Below are 27,615 nucleotides of genomic sequence, written 5' to 3'. Positions count from 1 at the left end.
ATTGTTGTTGCTGTTAGGATACAGATGGACAGTGAATTCTTAATGAAAAGGTATATAATAAAAGGATTACCAGACTTAGCATGACATTCAAAAAAAAACCCACCTACAAACCTTTTTTCTTTCTCTAAGCATTAGTTCAATAGCTAGTTGCACTACTCTGAATAAAAATGAAGTCTTGACAACAGTAATATTATAAACCTTGGAACTGCTTATTATTTTTCTTGGGTTCATTGGAATCCATACACAAGGGTTTTTTTGTTTGTTTTTTTGTTTTTGTTTTTTATTTACGAAAGGTTAACAATCAGCCCGCAGATGGGACTCTGCTATATGCCAAATGATCTGACATGATGGGTGACTGCAATATTTTCCTCTTGTCCAAATGCCACTGTACAATAAGAAATCTGCATATGAATCCAAATAAAACCAGACATTGACATTGTGATGCTGAAAGCAAACATGAATCAATTACCTACACACTTCACAGTGAAGTATCTGTAAATATTCAGTTGTTCTACTTTAATAATGAACCAAGCGGATGTTAGAGAGGAAGACGTTCTGGCAGTAAAACCTCAGCACCATCACAGGAAAGATCTCGTTTGGCTTTTGGCACAGACTTGCACAGTTTCTGCACATTACTGACTTTGGGCTTTCTCTGTGTTCACAAAGTCTGGCTGACATTACAGTTTTCTTTTACTTGAACATGACTTTGAACAACAGAGTTAGCCTTCAGGATGATGGCCACAGGCGAAGGTACAGAACTAACCAGGGCAAGAGTCAAGATTACTTTGGGTCAGTGAGACTAAACCAGCTCAGTTAAGATTTTTTTTGGTTCGGTGAGATTAAGCCAGCTCTGTGCTTAGCACAAGGAAGTTTGATCTGCATTGATCACTAGGTTGTGGTCAGCAATTCTCTGAACTCCTCAAGCCTATTACATTCAAACAGACTCTGCACAGAAGTGCTTAAAAAACAAAACAACCCCCCCCAACAACAAAAATCCCAAATCCAAACAAAACAAAAATCCAACAGCAAAACTCTCATTACTTCCCACTCCCTAGCATTTGGAGATTTTGTTAAGACATTTTTAGCTCTGTGGGTGAAAAGTAGCATAGTGGTGCAAAGTATCATCACAGATGAATTATCTGATATACCTGTCAATTTTGGGGGGCTGCTTGCAATTTCAGATTTTCCAGGAAAGAAATTGGTTCAGGATCTCTTCCAAACATTCTTGCTACTTGACATGGTGCTTTGCAAAAACTGATGAAAACAGAGTCCATACCATAGGGGAGAGATGATTAAAAAGAAAAGCAGCTTTGATCTGTTACTTCTACATCATTCAAGAGTAACACCACTGCAAATACTATTTAGATTTTAAAAAAGCGTATATGAAATCAGAATGTCACAAATACAGACACAATACAACAAAGAGAAATGACTAAAGGGTAAAGACAAAAAAGAATAGCTTTTGAGATAGACTGATGTTAGCAGAAAGCAGAAGCACTGACTCTTAGTGTGTTGGGAGAAAACATTCTGTTTAGTAGCATAGTACGTTCCAAAATTGAGATGTTCTTCTTAAACTTGAATAGCTATAACAAATCTATTGTATCATCTACACCAGTGCTTTGGTAGATAAGACTTCTTAAAAATAGCTGGATAGATAATAAATATGTCGTGAAATGGGGAGGTAGTAAGAGCCATCTTATGAGTTACAAGTATCTACTGCATATCTGCAGTTTAAACAAAACATCGTCATTACTGTAGCTGTTGTTGCAATGCACAGCATCTTAAGCTGTCTCTGAAACCTCACTTTACTTGTCAAGCACATGGTTTATGGAAACCACACTGGCTACCAAAGCACGCCAGCTATTTCTGCAAAGCAGAATGGGGGTAGGCTTGCATTAGAAAGTAGTATAATAAATCTTTTCTAGTGTAACTGAGATAGAAGCATGCACTAACCAGCTGCCACTTTCTGAAACGCATTATGCTTTAGCAGCCAATTTGGTAGCTGATTTGAAATCTTTAGCTGTTGCTTGTGAAATGCTGGTCTGCATTTCAGTCTTCTGCAGCTTGCTAGAGTCTCTATCTGCATCACTGCACCTGCCAACAAATGCCCAGATCTGAGCCTTAATTTCTACCAGCAGATGTAGTAAGCATCTTACAGTAGTTTTTTGATTACTTTTTTTTAATCTGCAAATCCACTTTTTCAGAAAATATATTTATTGATTTTTCTATTCCTAGTAATCAAGAGAAATATCTTTCCCACTCATTATTCCAAGAATTAAAGATTGAATCCTTCAATCATTTTTTTCTGACATGAAATCCTTTAAAATAGTAGTTAATCCTTTAAAATATCGTCTATATGCCTTTTCAGTAAACTATACCCAGCTTAAATAAAAATCAGAGATTATTTAAGTGTGTTCACCTTTTCATATTAAGCAGGTAATATGATCTTATATAACATAGCATGCCAAAAGATATATCCAAAAATGATCTCGTTGAAGTAATTCTTCCAAAAGAAGTGAACATAGTCTGGAGGTCATCTCCTTTTATATAAATTCCTATATGTATACAGACATATTTCCACAAGGAAATCTAAAGGTACCTATAGCTTATGCAGAAACACATGAGGACACAAGAGTACAAGGGGACAATGCACTCCCCTCCCCCAAATTGTAACAATAACGACATTAATCTGGATTTAAAATATGCTGTATTTTTGCATATTTCTTTTAACCTTTAGTAAAATTCCCTCCTCATACACTTCTGGCTGGTGTAAGTTAGACACGGTTTTAACATTATTAAATGTATTCACTTACATATCCCATCTAATGCTTCAGCTCTTTTTAGGTTTGCAAAAGCAAGCAGACAGAATATGAAATCATTGAAGGGGATTCATGGAAAGAATGGGCTATATTACAAGTAAAAAGGAGAAAAAGGAGGGGAAAAAAATGAATGTGGAATTATTCACAAGGTGAAAAGGGGAAATGAAGTTAGTGTTTCAGGCATTCAACTTGAGAGACAATGCAGAAAAAATTAAATAGACTGATTTTACAAATAAGATTGAGCATACATAAAAAGTACACTGAAAAAACCCATATTCCTAGGAAGAGATGCATTTTGAGATGTTCATACCTCAAACTGCCACACTTACGTTGGTGTGGCAGACAGATGAGTGAACTTATGCCTTAAACATTTCTTGGTACATAAGGTGCAAGCAAACCATAACCCCTAACAAGCCATCTGTCCCCAGCGGAAACAGGACTGAGCTGCTGTGACCCCTGAAATGGTCTCCCTGCAACCACCCAGGACACACCGAGCCTGCCTTACTATTGGTCTGAACTACCATGTGAGGGGTGGGAAACTTAATTTGAAAAAGCTATAATTGCCCAGGGATTTCTTTGTTCAGGGTCCCTCGTTGGAGGCACCCAGCTTGAGCTGTAATTCAAACAGAGTCAGCAGAACATCGCTGGCCTTGGAGTGGTGGTAGCTAGCTTCTTCTCTCCTTTTCCAACTTTCTCTATCTCTTCCCCTAACCCTTGTTCCCCTCTTCCCTTCGCCTCCCCCCACCTTTTATCCCCACTTTATGGAAAATAAAGTTAAAAGGCTGTACGATATTTTACCAGTTTTAGTGTCTTAATCTCGTCCTTGGGATCGTAACGAAACCCCCCCGATATTGGATCGGGACAGTTGGTAACCCCACCATATCTGCTCTCAAGTTTGTATGCATCCTGCAGCGTTTCCAAAGCTTATCTGATGGAATGACATATTATGAAACATGTATGATATAGGGTGGGATCTGATGATGTTAATACAGAAAATAGTGCTTACAATAGTGCTTCAGCATAAACAGTGTAGTAATGATTGCCTTCTTCCCTTTTCCTTTTAAGAAATAAAGATAGTGAATCTTTTCCCATAATAGGCAGAGCACATTTATGGAGAGAATCGAGTCCGAGAAACAACTCTTTCAGAACATTCTGCTGTAACTGCAAAGTTAAAACTCAAATACACCACTTTTTCTTGAAAAGGAATAGTGAAAGAAACTAGGGCTTACAGCAGTATAGTCATGCTCCCCATAGTGGGTTTCAAATATTCACAGAGCTGTTAGCAGCTACAATTATTTCTAACAAACACCAAAGCAAAATGTAGCCTTTTTCACTCAGTGCTACTGGATGACATCTAATTCCTTGACAACAGCAAAGATTAACTTCAGAAATGAGCAAAATGAGCTCACCAGCTAAAAGTATGAGGAAGTCAAAGTGAAAATAAGAAGCTAAAGGGTCTTAGTATCTAAAAATCTCAATGGAATAACTAAGAGATGAGCAAAGGGACAGAGTGAAATGAAGACAAGAGAGAAGGGTGTATGAATAACAAACTGTAAAGGATGGCCTCTTTATGAACGGAAGACCCCAGAAGCCCATTTGTATTTCATCAGAAATATTTAACCTGTGAATTAAGTCTCTCTGCTTCAGTTCTATAGCAACATGACAACAACTATGTAAAAAAAGTCTCCAAAAGTTGTTGTTTTCCACTTGCAGAACATGAGAACATTGATCACAGTGGCAGATGAGGATATTGTTCCCACTACCTTTGTGCCTGAAAACATCACTAGAAAGTGAAATCAGTTTTCCTAGAACAATGAGAGAAGAGCTGGTCAATTGATAAGTTTCTTAAAGTAGGAGAATATAGGTGAAAACTTGTGGGCTTGTTTTCTGAAAGAGCTTAAAGAATTGAAACTTGAGGTCTGAGCTAGTTTAGGAGCAGTTTCCATTTGTCATCACAGGACAGCAGAAATCCCATTCCTCTGCTGGACTCCTGAAAACCTCTTGTTAATCAGGAATTATATCTGTAACTATCATTCTGGTTCAGTTAATTTCTAGAGGTGTGGAAATTTAGATAAAGAGTTCTTCGTTGGATGCCTACTTAATAAAAATACCATATAGCAATATTTAACTTTGTTTTTATCTCACTCTACCATAAATCTTTTTTTTAATTACAATTGCTTTATTGTAACTAACACAAACCAAACAAATTAAGTTTTCTGTTCCATCTGTTAAAAAAGATACTCCTCAATTCTTGAAGCTGCTGTCTCATTTCCTCCAAAGACAACAGGCATGAAACAGTACTTCATGTATTGCAATAACTCTGCTTTATGCTTTTCATATGCTGCCTGCAGGCATCACTTTTCTTCCTGCATAGTGAATAGGAATAAAACTGGAACACAACACCAACAGATCTTGTTCTGTTTTCTATATCTATGCTTTCGGCTCCTACACTCTGGTTATTTGTTACAGCTCCTACAGCTCTGAGAAATGACAGACTTGCAGACGCTCTGAACACAGCAGCCTTCCTCCCTTCAGGCTCTCCTTCCCAGGGCGAAGGAAAAAATGACAGAACCAGCACACTCTTCCCTCTGCATTTCAGAGGCTGAGATCAGGGGCCCATGGAAGACTTCACACCGAGGAAGTCACAGGCAGGTGTTATGAGGAAGTCGAAAGGCAACAGTGCTTGAAGATATCTAATTTTATTAGCCTACATTCTGCATTTTATTATACTGTATCACTGTCCTTCAAATTGCTATGCTTCTTACAGCAAAGAAGCAAAGTTTCCTCTTATAGAATACATAAGTGATTCCACATCCTGCCTTGCCTACTTCTCTGTGGTGAACTAGTGGACGAGAACATTTTTCCAACTCCAGGTTGCCGTTTGGAAGAGAGGGAAATGTCCCACACATATTGAACAGTGCATCATCATCTGTTCAAAATCAAAGTTTCCAAGGAAACGAGAAGATAAGAAGATATCAGAAATGTAAATTTAAAGGAGCAAAATAAAACAAAAAAATCTGGTGTTTATTTTGTTGCAAATTTACATATACATACACACTGCTATTAAGCTGGAATTATGGTCCATGAGCTTTACAATTTCATTCACGTATTTACCATAATAGTTACTTGTATTGCCAAGATCTAGCCTCTATCATGCTAATAACTGCCTATTCATAAAGCAGTTTGTATTCTAAGAAACTTATCTAAATAGACAACACAGAGAAAAATAAGCATCATCCTCATATTGACTGAACTGAAAAGAGCAGAAAAAATAAACTCCTAAAGTCACGGAGGAAATCTGTATCAGAGCTGGGAACTGAACACACTTCTCAGTATTTAGTTAATTCATGGCTTGCAGTGAATGCAGCATGAATTGCATCTACTTTGGGCTCTCAGTTTGAAAATGGCTCCCCCAGAAGTTTAGAGTGTACCTATAGCTTCATTGCTTACTACCTGTGATAAGAGCATGGTTCATTTTCAGCACCAGTGTCTGATTTTGTGCTCTCTTCAGAAAGCTACCTGGATATCTTGATTAATTTTGTTTTTCTGATTATCTTCCATTAAGGCTTTGAAATAGGCCCCTAGGTTTGAACATAATTTAAAACATATTAGGTTAAAAACAAAAACAAATCTATCTCATTTCCAAATGGTCTTTACTTTCTGCTAGAGCGTGACAGGTCATCCCACTTTGAGCATGAAATTAGACTAGATGACTTGCTAAGGTCCCTTCCAACCTGAATTGCCTCATGGTCTTATGGGATTCCAGTTCTTCCAGAATGTTTTAATAAGTCTCTCATGATTAATTTGCATGGAGCATATTTTGCTATTACTGGCTTCCCTCAGACCAACAAAAGGGCAACAGCATTGTGACCTGTAAGATCTTTCCCAATCCTTAGTGTTGGCAATGAATTTAATCTATTAAGGGGGATGTACATGTTACTTTGCTTGGATAAAAGTGCATGATTAAAAGACATGGACATGGAGGAAAAGAGACTCGAAGTCTAAAGCTCACAATAAAAGAATGCAAATGCTTAGCTCGTGAAGACTGCTGTCTCTGTGTTGCTCTCAAAGCACTTGACAATGAGAATTCTTTGACCACTCTGCCTGCAGCCAAAAAACTCCACGACAAAACATTTTTATTAAATTGAAGGCTTTTCTAAACTACAGCGTTGTGCTGCAATCTCCCCCTAGATGCAGAAAACCATCTATGTAAGTTATTATTAGCAGCAAAACATACATTATTACAATTGTATATATTCTTAACATCTTGTCAGGAAATGCATAGCTAAAAGCAGCAAAAGGTATAGTTCACTGATGGTCAGTTATTTACGTGTCATTAATAAATCAATAAACTACTTCAATCCTGATTTGTTTTAAATTATTTTAACTGAGCAGTTTCTCCTTGGGAAGGAATCACATTGTAAAGTCATCTAATCCTCAAGAGACAAAAAGGTGAAAGAGTTGAATTCTTGCCCTGTCTTCTCAGTTTTCTCTATCCCCTTCCATGCAACTTAAAAGTACTAATGAACTAACCTATTCTAAGTGGTTACTTAGTCTGAAAGGTGTGAAGAAAAAGTCCTCACCTAGAGAAGCATCTGTGGTCAAGGCCACAAATGCTATCCTGCTTCCCCTTCTGTACGGGTGTGCTACCGGCTTCAATAAAACCAGGATCCCACCTCCTGAGCACTACAGAATACCTTTTTTTTTTTTTTTTTTTCCCTTTTTTTTCCTTTTCATTTCTTCCTATGGGTACCATACTGCAGTGATCTATACAGAAAGCTCTGTGGTAGAAGAAGCCACACAAGCACTTGGAGCTGTGCTCTGAGATGAATACAGTGTCAAAATACATTTAGCAAATAAGGCAATTCTCCAGAAGAAAAGAGAAGGAGAAAGATGAAGCAAAAGCTAGTTCCCTACCTTAGAAATCATGGACTAAAGCCAAAAAGGGACAGCTTAGAAGGAAAAAATGCACTGGCCTCTCCCCTACTTACAAATAAATCATTGCTGTACTATGTACAAACCACTACTGGTGTTATTCAAACAGTGCCATATGATTCTTTGTTACTGTCCATACCAAGATGATCTGCATTTCTTGTTTCTTTCTCCCACTTGCAGGAAAAAAACCTCTCATAAGAAAACCTCACTCTCTAGACCTAGAAATTGGGTTGTAAAGAGTCTCTAAGAAAATTTTTCTGTTCTATAAAAAGGGTGAAAACGTGAAGAAAGAAGTATCTGCAAAATACAACCCAAAAATTCCTGAAAAAACCCTTAAAAATGCAAAGATTTCGAATTGATTGTTCTATTTAGGTCCTAAAAGAAATTTTTAATAGGTTATTTTCTGTGTGTTGCTTACTTATTCTTTTAAATCTGGAAGAAAGGGCAAGCACCTGCAATTACAATATTCTATCAGGATAAAAAGACATACCGAAAAGTACATTTGGTCCTGAAACATCAGTCTTACACATTTAAAGAGCGAGAATCTAACACTGTACTCTATGCAAACCATGAGTTTTTTTTTTTTAAATGAACATCATCTCCAGCTCATGTGCCCAAGTAAACTTGCCTTCTAAATACCTGCCCAAAGATGCATCCACATATTACTCTTTTGAAGCACATGCTAGCAGAATGCTTGTATCATCAGGAGAATCTAATCATAATACTTCTAGTTATGAACATCATTCAGGATCCTGTACATTAAGGCCCAAGAAAGAAGAGATTACTTTCCTCTGTGCAGAGTCTCTTTGCTACGCTAAATTAAGCAAAATAATAACAACAGAGACAAACCATGCATTAGAAATAGTTCAAAAACAGCAGGGAGGAGGGAGAGGAATAACAAGCAATACAGTATCTATTAACTAACGGAATACTTACGGAAATAGGGATAAGATGCACATGCATGCCAAATGAACTCTTATCTACTCCACCATAAGCAAATACACCAAAATGAATTCGTGAGGGCAAGCAGCTTAAAGTAAAGGATAACACTGTAAATATCCAGCCATTAGTTTCCTCTGAAATGCGTTTTAATTGCGCCAATCAAAATGAATTCATTTTGCAATCATGCAAATATGTTATAGGCTTCCACTTACACTTCAGTCTCAGTTAAGTACTACCGAAGAGTTATTTAACACTGAATGTTATCACAGGCAATTAGAGCATACATAAAATATTTTAACTGTGTATTAAAAGGGTTTCTAAAATGAATTCCTTTCTTATATACTGTTTTACTGATTCTGTAGACAATCTTCAGCAACAACTAATTCTTATAACTGATTAAAAAAAAAAAGTATTAGTTGTTGAAAAGGCATATTCAGCATAACTAGAACTGTTCTCGTCCAGTAGAGCTACACAACACCACAAGAAACTTGCACTGAATCTGCTTGTAGGTATTAGCACATCATCTTTCTGATGCTACCAAGTTACTGAACATGCCAACCTCTACAATATGTAAAGCATCAGATTACCCACAAATGCTCCATGTTTAAGCAACTGTTTCAGAGATATTACAAGGACAAATTCTTCAACCCTCATTCAGCCAGCACTCCCAATGACTGTAGCATATGATGACACACACAGACACACAGGGATCCAGTCCAAAGCAATTTTTAAAAATCTCTATCAACTAAACTTTCAAAGTCATCCTGTCTACCAAAAACCTCCTGTTTTAAAGAGCATCAAATCTGAGAGAAGACGATGCAGATCTGTGACACTACAGCATTCGTTTCCATAGTAAGCAAACAAGCAAAATTTCCTAAGAAAAAATTTTCTTCTTTATTTTCATATATTTACCTCTTTCTGCACTTTAATGAAGGAGAACAAGAAAGTGCATTCACTGAGTGGCCTAACGGTAGTACCAGCCAAATTGTTTAGATAATTCTAAAGTTCTTTAATGCTGTATTTGGTTGATACCCCATTCTCATCCTACCTGGTGTGTTCAGCAGCCGGGACATCTTGCAAGAATAGGAGATAAACTGCTCGCAGTACTCAGCACTACTGGTGATGGCAGAAATCTGGTCCATAGTTGCACTGTAGTTGAGCTGCAGTACAGATAATTTCTCTGGACTGTTGCCTCCCACAGAAGTCTGCATTTGCAGGTCATGATATACAGTTGTCCATACTTTATCCTCTGAAAGGAAGAGGGGAAAAAAAAACAAGACAAAAATCAGAAGACACTGGAAACAAATTAAAATAAACCTTCAGCAAATGGTGAAAGCATTCTGCAATGTAATTTGTGAGTGAGGGGTGGGGAAGAAGGGCAAGCACATATACAGTCATCACGGGGCAGCATTTACTAAAAACAGTTCCGACAACTTTCTGCAAACTGCTGAAAAGACAAAACTCTAATTGCCTTTGTGGTTTTGATAACCAAAATGCTGCTTGCTTTATAAGGGACAGTATCCATTGCTTCTGTACTTCCTTAAACGACCAATAGCAATAGCAACTTGTGGAATAAAGGATTAGCTGTGATCAGAAATTGATTAAAAGGACAACAAGGCAGGGGCTATAAGGACTTCAGGACTCCCTTCAAGGAAAATACAGTGTGTGCAGTAAATCGCTGTGGGCTGGAGGGCAACAGTACTTTGCGATACTGTAATATTAGAGACGCACCAAATTCTAATGTGATTACATCGTTTAATGCTAAAACACTGTATTTTATTAACATACACTAGAGTAAAGGTTTTACATATTTTTACAGACCCAAGCTCTGTCCCATGGGTAAAGCAAAACCACTGCTCATTGAAACTTAATATTTTACAGTAGAAGTGCTGTATGATCCCATTAATGGCTCACTTGCAGTTATAGTATGGATCTTAAGGCAAGACATAATAGAAGTAGGAGACAATGGAAATATAAAAGCTTCAGTATAGGTGTGAAAAAGTGAAAAGGAAGGGAGAAAGATGCTCTAGTTTGTGGTGATGAGAAATAAAGCAGGATAAGCTGAATCTCATCCCTTCCCATGGCTTAACACACATACAAAAGGAGCATAAACATCCACCTTAGAACAGAGACCGTATTTGTTATACTGCTTTAAACTACTAAATAGTATGTCCCTAGAAAAAATGATCCCTTTGTTGGGGAGTTACTAGAAGAGATTTACAGTGAGATACCACAATAATGAAACAACACACCCCTCTGGTTGGAAGATTTGTGGAAGCTGGAATGCAGTTTAGAAGGGAAATAAGAAACATAGAAATTTTCCTGTACTAGACCATTCATTATCTTTTCTCAGATGGACATTTCGCAGAACTGAAATATAAAACAGTTATCTGAAAGAGACATAGGTTTTTAGAATCAAACTATGAAGAATCAGTCATCATTAATGATGCTGTCTGTCTGTGTGAACACTATTCTATGGCTTGGGTGTAAAGAATGTATTGATGATTAGTCAACAGCGTAAAAACACTATCACAGCTGATACCTGCTAGTTCATAGCGTCCATCTCAAATAGCCAAGAACTGTAATAAGTCAAATCTCCTCCGCAATAGTACCAGGGACTGATAACAAATAAAAACTCAGATCATTCTCTTCTGTTCTACAGATGGTATCCCTTAATTAAAAAATACCCTTAAAAATGTGAGAGGACTATACACAATAAATATTACTGACAAATACCTGATACACTTGTAGAAAGCTTTAAGGTAACGTGCTAAGGGACACAATCTGTTTAATTCTCTTTCTGCTGTTTTATACACCTCTACTACTGAAAAGCCAAGCCAAAGAAACACATCTTTTAATTGGAATAAGAAGCTCTGAACTTTAAGGCAAAACTTAAGAAATCTGTAAGAATCTCTTCCATTGAATTGGCTTGCACAAGACTTCAGTTTCCTGGATCACCCATGTCCTGGCCCCAGACAGTTCACCTATTTCTGTAGAGCAGCACTGTTGACCACAGTTGTCCTTTCAGAGGCACACAGAGGAAAACTTGTCATGCTGCTACCTTTGCCATATCTATCACAAACACACACTTCATTCTCCAGGGAGATCATCTGGCAGTTTCAAAGAATACTAACTCACCTAACAGATGTGCCTTACAGTAGTGAGAGACCTAAGAGGCAGTTCATAGCAGTATGCTTTCAATTCATATATGCAAATCTCATCCCTGTTAACAGCAGTCTCTGCCTAATCCCAAAATTTACAGCCAAATACTGCACCTCAATATCCTAACTACGTGAAAATACTTTGATAAACTAGGGCATACTCACAAGTGCCTCAGTACTACTCTGCCAAGTTCACAGAAATATTTTTACATACATTACAGAGTTTTGGGTGTGTCTCATAGTAAAGTTATCTTTCCATACCATGATTATTCTTATTGTCAGGACTCTGTACTCCTAACTTTTTTCCATTCTTAATTTTCACCGTATTGTGTCAGACTATTTTCGATTACATGGAATCATTTGGACCCATGTGTTTCTAACCGATACAGCGCAAGTCTTGCTGATCAAATGTTCAGATATAAGGTAAGCAAAGCAGACGGATCCTCCACAGGGAGTGCACATCACTAGCCAAATGAGATGAAATTCGGCAGGTGGTGCAAGATGGTTATTATTTTAATATTCATAACTTTTGTGCAGAGCTTCATATGAAACACCATACTGTTCTTCCACTTAGGAAAAAAAAAAGAGGGAGCAGAGGAAGGAAAGGAATCTTTATTTCTGTATTGCTTTAATCCCACTCCAGAGTACTGAGGAAAGATTTCAGCTATCACCTACCAAGTTATATACAGAATACAACACAGTTTTATTGAAAGCCTGGGACGGAATTTTATTGCAGCTTTATCTTTGAGGAAGGGATTGAACTAGGTTATATATTCACTGACAGGAATATCTCATTTTTGGCAGAAAGCACCATATGTATAAGAGCTCCAACTGTCCTAATGCGTGTCTTACTAACACAGTAGGCACACTGCCTCCATTTAGCTTTCTCAGCCTGACAAGGCTCCTAGACCAGTCAGAAGAAAGCCACAGCAGTGCCATTAGCAACAGAAGCTGCACGGGGCATTACGTCCCCAGAGGGAGCTCCTTTCCCATACCAGCTTCCAGACAACACAGCACTGACACTTCACCGCAGGGGGAAGGAGAGGCTCAGGCTCTACTGTGGCCCACTGGATGAAAGAAGACAGAAGTGTACTCTTGGATGCATACAAGTTTCCCTTATATAGAAAGGGCAAAACATCTCGTGAACGAAAGAAACATGTAGAAAAATTAGCACCACACAGACAGAACACGGCACGCGCATGTACATATACACGAAGACCCTGATCACTTTTTGAAAAAACATGTTGTTAAAATATCTGGCAGTACTCCACTGTAGATGGCTGAACTCACCTTACCTGAATTTTCTATGGAGTTTCAACTGGGTTAATTAATTTACCCCCCCACTCCCTAAACAGAGTTGTGCACAGGTTGGTCAAAGTGCTGCTCTTGGCCCATGGAGGATGGAGCCAATTCAGCCAAATGCATCCTCTGAACCACCTGAGCATCTTTGTGTTGCAGTACAAGTAAAGTACTATTAAGGTACAAGTTTGTTGCACCTTTTTATGAATTGTTATTGATTTTATGCTTATATATTTTTATATATATATACACACACACACATATATACACACACACACATACACACACACGCATAGAAAAGCCACTCATTCTCTTCCTGCTGTCCAGAAAATGATGGGAGGTTGATTAGGGTATACCTAAGTGATGTGAGGCAGTATTCGCTGCTTCCAAAACTCAGTAAAATAGCTTATTTAGGACTACAATAAAACATATTAAGTTGCTAGCACAAAAGAAAAAAAACCCAAAAACCCCAAGCCAAAAAACCAAAACACAAAGGTTTTTCTGACAAATGATTTGTTGATAACAAACAGGAGTGTTGTGTAACATGGGACAGTGACCTCAAGCACAGGATGGGGAAAAATTACATGGGGGTTTGTCAGGGAGAACAATGTATCTAACAAAATAACCTCTGACCCCATTCTGTATTTTCCAAAGCACTCTTAGTGATCTAGAGTACAGATACTTGAAAGCCAGCACTGGGCAACCGTTCCTGTTTAAAAGAGAGGGCTAGCTCTTATTTCATCTTCAACTAATTGTTTCAGAGACTGGCTCAAATGACCAAAGGACCCTAGACTTTCATAAGGAAAGAAAAACCCCACTGGGTTACAGATGCACAGGACACGCTCACTGGCAAGCCTGAAAGCAGACAGTGAGCTGTATCAGACGTACTGTGCACGCAGCATGGAAGCAGGCAAAGCATACGTGCCAACAATTTCTGGACATCCATCAAGGTGGTTTGGCGGAAAAGCGGAAGCTGGAAGATCTGTGCAAGCAGCAGCAGTTCAGACACAGAGCAAGTGCTGAGGCTGAGTCTCAGTCGGGGCACACAAAAGGCGCTCTTTGTGTGGGTGGTGGATTTTTATCTTCACACGTTTTTTCTGATTTAGCTAGAAAGCCGTGCCTTGAGGCAAGGACTGAACAGATTCTGGAATGACAGGGTCTGTCCTCAGCTGCTGAAGAGTCTAACATGGACATGGACAAAAGTCCTTCCCCCTCTGTTAACACCAGCCAACGCCTGCATCCAGTGCAGTCACACTCTTGGTGCTGGGCACAGAGGTCTGGGAAGGCTTAAGTAAGGAAACTGCATTGCAGGAATCACAAACTTCTGTATTTTATATAAAAGGTAGGCATTCTCTGTACGTATGGTGATTCCCAACTATTTTTTCCCTTCTGGTCTGGACTGTTTGTTTCATCCCTTAGCGTAATAATGCTTTCCAAGGAAACTCGCTAGATATTTACAGTTTGAAAATAATGCCAGCTTTCTTTATGGTTCCAGTTTCTCAGAAACTGCTTACTGACTGAAGAATGGTGTCAGCTAGAGTCAATCAGTAATCTGCTCGAGAGCTGCTGCCAGTTTCCATTACCAAAATGGTAATGCAAATAACTCTTACTACCTTAAATTCCTACATCATCGCCATTTATGGAGTTACTCCCATGCAATTGAGAACAAAATATAGCAGCCATAGTTAATATATGAAGATCTGAAAGAAAAGCTACCCTGTCTTTTCTGTCAATAGTACACAGAAATCTCATTTGAGGTTGATGGAAGTGAAAAATCTATGCCTGTTAACTGTAATTTGATATATATTCCCGGCAATTACAGTTACCACAATACTGGTATGAGCATTCCTTTGATATTCTGGCAATTATTTTAAGAAAGCATAACATACGGTGATTTCTAACCACAAGTGTTTAGAGACATTTTGTTGGACAGTATAGTAAAAAGTTGCAGAGCCAAATGTGACTTCCATATAGCTGAAAACCCCTTGAAAGAGCAGAGATCACTTAAGAAAACAATTATAATGCTGTTAAGTAGCATCATTTATAAAATATTCTATGAGCTTATGACCTTTGTTATTCAAATTTAAAAGCTATGTTAAAATGCATTAATACTGAGCATAGTTATTAAGATTTTAAGGATAATTATAGTATTCCCATAATACATCTTTATCTCAAATATTACAAACACAGCAAGTTAAGTGCTAATGTTTATAAGAAATCCAAGCATATTTTAAACTATAAAAATCCAGTAACATTACAATGAAGGGTCTAAAAACAATTCAAAGCAAAAGAAAGTAAGGGTCTTTTTTGGTGTATGTCATGTAATTGCATGAAAGAGTTAATGTTTCCTGGGGGCCATGACAACATAGCTCTGCACCTTAGCCCATTTTGTAGCTTTTCTGTTTTTTCTGAGATTAGTCAAAGAAAGACTAAGCAGTGCAGTCAGTCAATAGAATTGTCGGGCCTGACCTTGATTTTGAAACTCATGTAGCCACAGAAACTTTCAAAAAAGACAAAAAACACACAGGAGAAGCCTTCATGTTTACGTTCGGTTCATATTTACGCACAATCTCACTGGTATCATTAGCTCATAAAACCCAGACTTATGAGCTGCCATGTAGTTTAAAGAGATAGGGTGGATAGTGACCAAGGGTGGATAGTGACCAAGTTCCTCTTGATCTCACAACAAAAAAACCAAAACACCAAGAATTACCTGATCTGCTGACCTGACTGAAGAATACACTATGCAGCCATAACAAGGTAAAGAAAGCACTGTTACTAACCGGGTTAACTATATTCCATCCCCTCCCCACCAAGTTAATCCTATGGACAGATTTCAGCTAATTTCAGATGTACAGAAGTTTTGAGCAGGCTGCATCATTTCATTAGTAAAATAATGTAGGTCAGAAAGACTGATGTCTCACTTAAAGAAACCCCCTCCCCCCTCCAGCTTTTAGCTCCATTGTAAGAAAACAGTTTACTTGTGAAGTCTCAGAAAAGGAATTCTGTATGTAAAGTCGGTGGTATAAATTTGGGATGGATCCACGATACTTTCCTTAGATAACAATGGCTTTTTAAGTGGAAAACAGAACTCTATATACACTTGCAACAGACTGCTGTTATAGCAAGATACACAAGAAAAGGAACGTGCGCATGGAAAACAGCACCTGTCCCACTCTGTGCCCTCTCTCCCCCTCTAACTGTCCATATTTGTAGTCAAAATGACTTTTGCCTTCAGCAGAAGAGACTGGATACTTCCCAAAGATGCTGACACACAAGAATTCCCAACCACATTCGTTATGCTGATACTAGCTTTCCTGCTGGAGGACAGAGCGCTAACACAAGCTAATTGCAAAACGTCAGAAAGATAATGCTCTTCTAGGTGCCCACTTCTTCATTCAACCATGTTTCTTCTTAGTTCTCTCTTAACGCCCAATAGAGTGTCCTGTTCATAAATGAAAGAGCTATGAAAAAGTACTTTTTGCCTTCTTTTGTTTTTAGCAGTGAAGGAAAAGGAGTGAGGAGGAGTGAGGGAGGAGTCTTATTTTCCTTGAACAGAATACAGAAAGCATGTAACCATTGGGTTAATGATATTTGATTATTAAATTTGTTATTCAGATCAGAAAATTATTAATAGAATTTTTGACAGTTTTCAGTATAAAAAACATCATTAGGTCAAAGCTACTAAGATTTTTGACACAATTTATAGAGAAAACAGGCTCCCTGTAAGTTAGTACATTACTCTGCGTTGAGGCACTTCCTCCCCCATGGATAGATACCATGGTGAAACTCTCTTAATCTTAACTTTAAACTGTTGAAAAAACAACAAAACACAAAAAACAAAAGCACATCAAAACCAGAAACACTGCCTACCTGTTTCCTCAAAAGGAAGCTAAAGTGACACCACCTTGCTGAGGACACTGTTCAATTACAATGATCTACTGACAGTCCTGCCCACCCAGATTCACTAATAAGAAGTGAAAGGGATTTTAAAACTTCTCCAATCATAAGCTATTCAAATGATGCAATCAAATATTAAGTAATTTTTCCCACTTCATACTTAACATGTTTGTGTTATGAGAGTGATAGTATTTATTACTGTTCTGGAATTTTTCCAAACAGTCAATTTCTCCTATTACTGAACTTTCCTCATTCATTTGTTTGGTGCTCACTCAAACAAGAAAACTTGCTCCTGACAATATGTAAGCCTAGGTAATGACAATTAAGTGGAAATAACTTTAGAAAATAAGCTTTGGAAAACATAATGAATATATTCTATAGGTATGTTTTTTAATTTTTTCTTTCTAGTTTAATCTTCAGAGCTATTGGGTTTTACCTTTTTGGCATTAACGGGCTTATCTTCTTTTTAAGATATTGTTTCATTAAAATTTGCCTCAAGAAACTGGAAAACTAGTTTCCTTTCTGAGAAACCATTTCTTTCTAGGGTTAAATAGATCACTGCCTTTTCTGATGGACACATTTTCAAGATCCAGAATTTAGCTGACAGTCTCGATAAATACCATCCAGTATGATGACATTCATCATACTGAAACACACCTCCGTTCTTGGTTGAAGCCTCGGAGAAGAAGGTTTTGAGAAACCCAAGATTATAAAATATTTCATATTCCTTTGAAAACTGTCAGCATTTACAAATCCAAAAGCAAAGATTACAAGTCCATACTTTGGACTCCTGCTGCTTTCTTACCATCAGTCATAGGCAAAATTTTAACCCTCAAGCTGACAGTGTTTCTTCCAGCTGGCTGTCTTTAGCTTCTTGAGTTAGCCACAACAGTGGCTAACTGTCCTTTACCCAAAATGGTGCTGGTTGCCAAAAGTTTTATCGAAGCATCTTCCTGTTTGGTACATGTCCATTTGCAGGAAGACTAACAAGGATATGTGGTTTCTGTTGATGACCATTACTGTGCTGCTCATAATTCCCATCTGTATCTTGTAAACCAGCAGTGCATATTCAGCATTTGGGTAAGATGGAAGGAGGGGATCGTCAGCTGGAAGCTCAGTGAATATAAATATAAGGCAAAACCTATGACGGACAGGGGAGGCCACTTCAAGATGCAATGAAAACTATATCCATCTTCATCTGCTGCAGGGTGCTTTGCATTTGATGTTAAGAACTGATGCCTGCAAGCCCTATTAGATTTCTAACTACTATTAGACAACTTTTAGGAATCCCTTTCCATCCCACATGTCAGCCTGGGTATAGCTGCCTCTTTACTAGACATAGTGATTTTTACACCATCATCAGTGCATTTGTCACTTCAAATTAGAACACTGCAATATCCTTTACAACATGCTACACTACAAATCACTCAAGGAGCTATACAAGACAGCCTACTTAAAAATGCACTGCCTTCTAGGTAGGATAAAAATTACAGTGGTAATCATCTGTTCTGAGGACAGAGCAATATGAGATCTCTGATTTTATCTTCCAGAACATATTTGGTATTCCAATTTCTGTTGAACTGTGTGGGATGATACCACGACAGCCATTAGCAAGGTCATTAAAATAAGTTTTTAAAATTAACAGCAATGTAGCATACAACGGGTGTGGAAAAAATTACAGCCTACACTGCTCTCTTCTCCCTCCCTCCTAAATTATTTCCCTGTCCATCTCTCTCTCTCTCCGTATATATGTCATAATATATGTTTAAAACTATATATAGCAGTTTGAAACTAATTCAACTACAGTGTACAAAGGAGCTACAATTGGTATATAAAAAATAAAATGTGTAAATTCCGGTGAAGTTAATGAGTGTTTTGACAGTCTTGCCTGAGATTTGCAAATGTCAATTCCACAGTAAAGTTACTGTGACAATATGAACTATATTGCACTAATTTTACTAATGTAGAAAATGCGTTTTAAATTCAGAAAACTCTAATATCCAGAAGCAAAAAGAGTAAATAAAGAGTGTTCTCATGGACCAAATTCTGCTGGAATCAGTGAGTTTCTTAATATATTTAGATGGGAATGGGATCAATTTCAAAACGTATTTCAACCATTCCTGCAGTTATTTTCCCCTTCTATTGGTTCCTTTCATTATTTCTTCATCAAAATATTAATTAATCTTCAAGTTTAATTACCAAGTACCTACTGCATATTCTCCTTTTAACTTCTTACATCCAAGACAAAGAAACTGTACATTTACCCTTGTAGTTGTGTAGAGTCTTCCATAATAGTCCAGCAAGAGGAAAAAGCCCTACTCATTTCATGAAATTACTGTAATGCTGGATGATATTAAGGTTATAATCTTTTAAATCAATACGTAGTAAATAAATTGGATGCTTAACGAGATAGAGTGGAAAGAAATGACCAAAAGCTGTAAGGGATATTACTGAAGTGGTATACAAAGGATATCTTATTCGGATCACTAAAGATGATTTCAAATAATTTGATGCGGCTGCATATATAAAGCTGATATCAAGAGTATCTCAAGGAAACAGAATAAAGATCACTCATGCCTTCAGGGGGGTGGGGGGCAGACTGGAATAACATGAAACATCGGTCTACTGAAAAACCGTGCCTGTAAGGGAAAAGCTTAAATCATCTTTGGGACGTAATGTAGAAGATGACCTTATATGGGTGAAATAGAAGCAAGAATTTAAAAATGATCGTATATTGAAAGGAATGATAAATAATGAGACATAGTACGGTCATACGAAGGAGGACTTCAATCATTTCAGTGCCTAGTCTAACAGATGGCAATTACAATTCAGCTTAGATTAAGGAACATTAAAGTCAAGAAGAAAGGACATCAAAGAATTAACAGTGTGGTTGTTTTCAGCACAGTGAACAGAATATAGGAAAGGGCAAGGGTTTTTTTTGTTTTGTTTTGTTTTTTTTTTTTAAGTTCAATTACTGGAGAATTGACAGCTGCTTCTACCTTCTGGGGAGTGGCCTTAGAAATAACCTGGTGAGAAAATGGAAAAAATGAAATGCATCTCCCTTAAAGCGTCTTTCGGTTCATTTTAGCATCTCACTGGAGTGTATGCGCTTAAAAGAAATCAATTGCTTCTTTTTCCCTTTACAAAACAACATAACAGAATTCTTTAGTAATGATCCTAAACAGGGCTCCCTAAAATTACCAAAAATATTACCGCAGTGAAAAACATTATTTCTAAGGATATTTGGAGAAAAGGGGGTCTAGGTACTTTTGCTATATTAGTGTTAACTTTAAGAAACCATATCCTAGGCTTTGTTGACTAGCAGGCTTAGAACTTGGGTCAGTTTTCATTTCTACACAGTTGAAGAGGCAAAAATCAAAACTGCTGGGGCTCTAAATTTCTTCCTCTAAATACTCTTCATCTTTCTCTCTCCTATCAACTTTTGAATACTTGGATCCTTGACATACCCTTCACAGATGCAACTTAATCCTCAAGAGTGTCCTCCACTATTCCCCCCTCATATCCAGCCAATTCGTCTCACTCTCATTGGACTCCTCTCATTTTCTCAGGAAAAGGAATATAATGCACTGAAAGTGGCATGTCTAATTGCTGTGGCAAAAAGCTGAATGGTAAGCAACTTCCTGAAATGATTACAGTGAGGAATTCTAAAAGAGATATTCTCATGAAATACTGAGTTCCATTTTCAGGAACGCAACCGCCTCTTGATATCGGCTTTTTTGGCTATTTGCAACTGAACACTGGGGAAAAAAAAATCTGTGAAAAATTGCATTGTTAACCAATACACTTCCTCCCTTCGTTTTCACAAGGTGTTTCAGAAATGGAAAAATTACAGTCCAAGAATTTAATGCACATTCTTGACAGTACGTGATTAATTTCCTCATTATTCTGAAACACGTATAAGCCTGATTTAAACTTAAGTAAAGAATCTCATTTGAAGAGAAATGGGAAACTCAGCTGCTTAAAGTTAAGGATGTGTTTTCTTGAACCAGTGCCTAAATGAACAACAAACACTACTGTGATACGTACTAGTGTAATATCACGTTTCTTGCTTTTTGACATTTCAGCACTTGGGCATTAGAAAAATTCAAAACACACTGCCATTAGTTGCCACAGGATAGAGAGTAGAATAAAGCTGAGTTCTGCTGTGAGTGACAGAAGAATTTTGACGACTATACCACAGACCTCATACAAGTCTCTATTCCTAATCTCTCAAATGAAACACGACTTAAAACTCCACAGTAAGTCATAGCACTTAACTGATTTCATTTATCATAAAGCAGCCATACATTGTTTAAAAGACATTCTATACAAAGCTTTTTAGCACACCTGTGGTTTGAAATGTGGCACATAAGGGCACTAGGAGAAAAAGAAAAACTTGTTAGTCTTCTAATTAAAGCCAGCAACTTTAAGGAAAGTCTGTTGAAAAATCTGTCCTTTGAATGTTGTGATCTAGTTCTATCTCAATCTTAACCTAAGACTGAAGAAAGAAACCATAATTCCCTATACTAAATTAAAGCTAAAGGTATGGCTTGGTCCCAAGAAAAGACAGTATCACACATACACTTATTAAGAAAGAATAGTGAAGGTCGCAAGCTGAGTTATTTTAATGAAAAAATTAAAAATGCTTTAGAGTACTGTAGTATGAGAAATACAGATTATGCTAAACCAGCAAGAAACTTTCAAGACTCAGAAGTGGAAAATTCTTGAATATGAAATTTTTAATCCCTTCATAACCCAAGGGCTTGACCTTCTCTCTCCCTCTCATTCTGACATACCAGTCATCTGCACAACCCCTGACTCAGCGCAGGGGAGACTACTTCTCCCACCCGAAGGGGTAGGGTACATAGTTCTGTTAAGGAAATACAGAACAGCATTTTCAGAGACTCCAACCATCTTTGCAGTATGGAATCCATGGAAATAGTACTCTAAACTGCATATATCCCAATGCCAGTGCTGTATAGAAACAATACTTTTAAGAAACTCTCATGTTGGGACTAGCTACCCTATTGGCTTCCCGCAAGCAGATGTGCAACGCATCTTCGTTTTTAAAACATTCTTTTTTAGCTTCAGCAGTGATTGGATTCATGAAGAAGAAAAGCAGAAAAATATGTATTTCCATAAACCACTTTCTCCTGCATACTCTATCTAAACCCCCTCTACAGTATCAGACCATGCACAGAAACCTCCAAATTCTGTGGAGAAGATGGTGGTGTACTGGAAGGTGAGAACATATTTTGCGTAGGTTACAAGAAACAAAACAAAACCACCCCACGCTTATCTGACAAGACTTCTTTAACAAATGAAATCAAGCCACATTCTTGCAGCAATTTCAGCTCCCTCCTCTACTCTCTTTTTCCTCCATTTCTGTATCTCCACTTTTAAAACTAATTTTTCTGAGGTGCTGAATGGCCATTTTAATTACAGGCCTGTTGGGGAAAAGATGCACCACACTGTCTCAGACTCAGACTGAGGCTCCAAACACACGCAGGAGCCATGACCACAGCTAGCTTCTTTGAAGAGCAATGAGAAATTTTATTTGCAAGGAAACATCTACGTTCACATCTAACAACCTGACATTTTAGGACTATCAACAATACTATGCTAGATCAGGCAAGGTTCCACACACAGTAAACTGTTAATTAAAAAACAAAACAAAAAACCCCACACAATAGCAGCTTATCATAGGCTCCAACGTACTTTGGCCCAGGCCTCCAGCTGGGCCGCTGTCAGTGACTCTTCCTGACACATATATAATCCTTTCTCCTTTATTGGCAAGTAAACATACTTTTCATCCAGCCTTGCTGAATGCTTAGCTTTTCTGAATACATTTTTCCTAGAATTTTAAAGGATTTCTCAACTATTAGATAAAAAGATGATGTTAGGAATAAAGTAAATAAGAACGAAGTGAAAGTGCTGACTGTAATGGAAATCATTTAGCAATCAACTGCTTAGGGGACTGCAAGTGCCTGCTCTAATTATGAACAGTTTTCCTATTTATTTTATTAGGTTTCCCCTTATTTAACGAATAGAATGATGATTTCCTTGAGCAATAAAGACAAATTATACCCTTGTTTATATTCAAGCAGTCCTCTGATCTCTACAGGGTTCTGCATGATCAGAAATGCATTAAATTACCTAGGACTCAAATTAAAATAGTGGCTTTCAGGAAATCTATGAAGTTTTCTTGCCTATCAGATACAAATATACATTTACTTTTCACTTAATATACTTTTAATGAAAAGTATATGTCACTTTGAAAAACTACAATGCTATATGACAGATCTTCCTTATTTGATTAACTTCTAATGTTATGTACTACAGAAGATTATAGGTGTGACTCATCAAACCAAATACTGAAACTGTACAAAGACTACTGACTATGTTGGGCTCTGTCCACACGCAGAAAACCATGTGCCTGCAGACTGCCAAAGACAGGCTGGGACTTGCACAATTAACACTGCATATCTCTTCCATGCTAACAGAACGATTCGAAACACACACACACACACACACACACACACACACACACACACACACACTATTTCAAGTGCAGAAAGAAATCAAAAGCGAGGACACAAGTTTTTCCCCAAAGATTTAAATGGGCCAAATGTTTTCCTCCGCTTCTCCAAAAGGGAGACCGCTAATTAGGAGGCCAGTAACCAAAGGGGAGGGGGAAGAGTGGGCATGAAAAAAAAGAGAAGAAAAAAAAAAAAGAAAAGAAAAGAAACACGAAAAGGAGGACATACTACAAAGTTACTGACAACATTACGAAATTCTTAGCAGGCTCACAACTGTGCGGCATCCCAATTGCAGTGAAGCCAATGTTGAAATTCAAACATTTTGATAGAACTTAAGTTTAACTATAATGTAATCCACTGAGTATCCATTTAACTAAAATCTCAGATCATTAAACATGCAATCTAGCTAGTTCAGGAAACTGATGGTAAGGTAACAATCTTTCACTGTTAACCCAAGAATTACAATTAATCTATGTTTCTAGATACAAATCTAGCTGTCATGTGCAGCAGTTTTTTACCCCATGAAAAAAAGATCAGTTCACAGAAGAAAACCATCTACAAAAAGATCTTGGCACAACTGGCATATGCATAGTCAATCCATAAATTCTGTGAACACTAAACTCACCAAAAATAAAAGGTCGACTGCATTAAAAATCTAAGTGTTCCCTAATAATGGAAAAATCCTTGTGATAGATAGTTCAGAGATGAACTGTCCAGAGGGACTATCCAGTTCTCTGAAAAATTATATTAAAAATCCATTTTATTCCAGTCACTTGGTAAGTATTCACTCAGGCATAAGATGCTCTCAAAACAAGCCAAAAAGAAAGGTCCTTGAATTTCCTGCTTTATCTTCCCAGAAGAAAAAAAAAGTAAAAAACAAAACTTTTTTAAAGATACAAAAGGACAGACAATTCAGCAAGAACTAGGTTTTGCAAGAAAAAGTTTGTGAACAAGAAATCCAGAGTTGGTTCAGAATTTTGAGTTTACTTTTTCTTTCATTTGCTCAGAGGAACATAGGTAATACTAACGATTGCTCTACATTAAATCTCCTTCATTAATTTGAAGAAATAAGTTACAGACCACATAAATTTAAAAAAAGAAAAAAAAGAAAAATGGAATGTGAAGAAACCTATACTAATTATTACAGTATTAGTCATAAATACATTTAAATCAAACTATTAGTACAAAGTTAAAGCAGCATTCTCCCAGACCTATATAGACTGGAAATAAACTGCTACTTAAGTGACCCTGTGCAATACAGGGCTCAAAGTGACTATAGCGGTGCAGGAATATCTTCAAGGAAGACCAGATAATATCTTTGTATTAGTTTTTTATTTTGTCTTCAAGTAGTAGTACCTGATTTGACAACATTAACATCCGATCCCAAAAATATATTGTCCAAGTTTGGCACTCAGTGCACTACTAAAAGCATAAGATTGATTAGTAACCTAGCAAGAAGGCTGAAATGACAGTCACTTTGATTCCACTATCTCCAATTCAGTGAATCGGAGCTGGTTGCTGGTCTGTGGCCTCTGCAGCACTCATCTTCCACTGTACACGCCACAAAGCCCTGCAGAGTGTTTGACAGCACAGATTTGCAATAGAGCTGGGCATTAGGTAGCATGGTTTTAATGCTAACATGACAGTTGTAGCAAAAATTGGTGGGCACCGTGGCAAAAGTGTGAGGCAGGAGAAAAGCAATCACTCATTGCAAGACACAGTGGGATTAGCAAAAATTGCTGAAACTAACTTGGGACTACGCCTCTGAATATTAATGTTGATTAAGTAGTTTGTTCTTTTTTAATTCCCATGGGCCTATCACTTCCAAGTAATGTAGTTTACACAATGAGACAGATTGACAAGCAAGCAGTGAATGTATGCCAGTGCACAAAGCAAGTTAATGAATAAAGCCCCTTGCTAATAGCAACTGTGTACCAGCACTACTTGCAAGTCTACCCCATTTGTAGGTACTCTATCTAGTATAAACGTCAGTCACCTGAAAAGCCTCCAAACAGCTTTTGGTTAGCAGCTTCCTGGCTCAGCGATTTGTTTGTCAGATGCTCACTGAACACTGCAAGAAAAAGTAACCATTTCTGTGCTAATTCCTAGATCAATACCAGCAATAAAGCATCTTCAGGCAGAAGCCAATGCCTGTGACAGTGTATTTGATCTAGACTCAGAAACAGTTGAAGTGCAAGGAAGAGAAGTCTATGCTCAGGCTTTGGGGGGCAAAGTCAGTTTTGTCTTTCTAACTCTCCCAGGCTTCCTGTTAAACAGTTTCTATGGAAAATCTACGGGCTATGTGAGGAGTGCACTTACTCCTTGCCACAGATTATTGCTAAGAAGTGAATCTAACAGAGCAGTGATGTCCACGGACCTCCAACAGAGTAATTTCCAATGCTGTCATCTATAAGTCATTTCACAGCAGTATTTTGTACTATCAGTACAGACAAACATTGTATTTTCTTAATTGCTTTTTACAATTACTTAAAGGTTAGCTCCATTGCAGTCAGACAACGCTGGGCTAAAAGAAAAATCTAAAACGATTCTTACTTGTGACCCACAAACACTTTCCAAAGTAGAGGTGAAAAACACTACTCAGGAAGCCCCATTTCCTTGGAGAAATATCTCAGGTTTAGAATACCATGCTTCTCAAAAACTGTGGTAATAACAGGTAGACTAACAATGACTAAAGTGAGGGAACTGGCTAAGGTGGGACACTTTCTCAGCACTGTGGGGTTTTTTGTTGTTGTCTGTTTGTTTTTAAGGGAAGGGAAGGAAAAAGTGACATGTTTTCAAACTGCACCTGCACATAATTTAATCTCACTGGATTTGTTAAATTGCTTACTACTGAATGTTTCAGTATGTGAGGAGTTAGCCTCATAAATCTCGTACTGGGGTAATGGAAGATCATTAGCTCAGTAGTTTCCGCTCAAGGAAGCATGTCCTGACACAACAGAACAGACACATACCAGATAAAGCCAATATTTTCAGGCTCCCTGCAAGGATTTGGGTTTAGCAAATGGGAAATCCCTAAAGCGGGGGGAAGGGAATAAGTGTTAATACTGGATCATGAATGAGAGCTCTAAACACAACAGAGGCTGACATAGACACCTAACATGACATTAAAATGCCAAACTGCACCCTAACTTATGTATATCACGTATCTGAAGTCAGGCAGACTTGGCTTTCAGTACCTAGGTATAAGGGGCTGCACCTGCTTAATAGCTTAGTCTCTAAACAACAGACCTGGTCCACTGTATCCACTGGTCATTCCAAGTGGGAAAGTTTGCTTTTTAAAAGTTTTCCAGATGTAATTGTTCCTTAATCACTGCAAAATGTCTCACAGACTGCTCTTTGGCTCCGGGTGGCTGGGCTATGGTCAGTAAGCCATGCTGACTGCTATCACTGGTTCGCTTTTAGCTTGCAACAAAACTTATGTGTCATCTTTCCTTCACACCTGCTGATGCTATGGAGAAAGTGATAACTCAGTAGATTGCAGCCAACTTTGACTCTCCCAGAAAAAGTCCTTCTTGATTTTTAAAGACTTTAGCAGCATAGTCTCTTCATAGCATCTTCTCATTGACCGCCATATTTTCAAAGAAAGAGCTACTTTCTGAGGCCTTCAACATAAAAATGGGTAATTTCCAGATGATCCTAGGTAAGTCCTTTTCACCCTTCTTCACATCACTCTACAGGCTTTTTCTCCAGTTCTACCTGTCTCTCTCACCCCCTACCAGATGGACCAGAGATGGAGGTGAATTTACAGTATACTACATACTATCCCATACTACATGCCCATTCTGAAAGTTAGTTAAAAAAGAAAAGTCATAAGTTTTCTGTAAATTCACATCATAGTTATTGCACATTGATTTTCTTGTGTAGACAAGCAGTAAGACTGACTTATGATAAATTCTAAACACATACATGTGATCTTGGTATTTACTAGGAGTAAAGAGCCTAGAGCCTTCACACAAACTCTCCACTGCACTGTAAACTCACACCCGTCCTTACTCTGCA

General features: G+C 37.8%; 1 protein-coding gene across 1 annotated transcript in view; it reads right to left on the bottom strand.

The window, feature by feature from the left end:
* The window catches only part of CNTNAP2 (contactin associated protein 2), a 1,147,482-nt gene that overhangs the window by 340,415 nt on the left and 779,452 nt on the right, over positions 1-27,615 (bottom strand). The window contains exon 13 of the mRNA XM_064506638.1: positions 9,745-9,945. Within this exon, the coding sequence (XP_064362708.1) occupies positions 9,745-9,945 (201 nt within the window). The remainder of the gene's footprint in view (positions 1-9,744; positions 9,946-27,615) is intronic.

The sequence above is a fragment of the Dromaius novaehollandiae genome, chromosome 2, assembly GCF_036370855.1.
Source record: "Dromaius novaehollandiae isolate bDroNov1 chromosome 2, bDroNov1.hap1, whole genome shotgun sequence".
Lineage (NCBI taxonomy): Eukaryota > Metazoa > Chordata > Aves > Casuariiformes > Dromaiidae > Dromaius > Dromaius novaehollandiae.
This window is presented reverse-complemented; position numbering and strand designations above follow the sequence as displayed.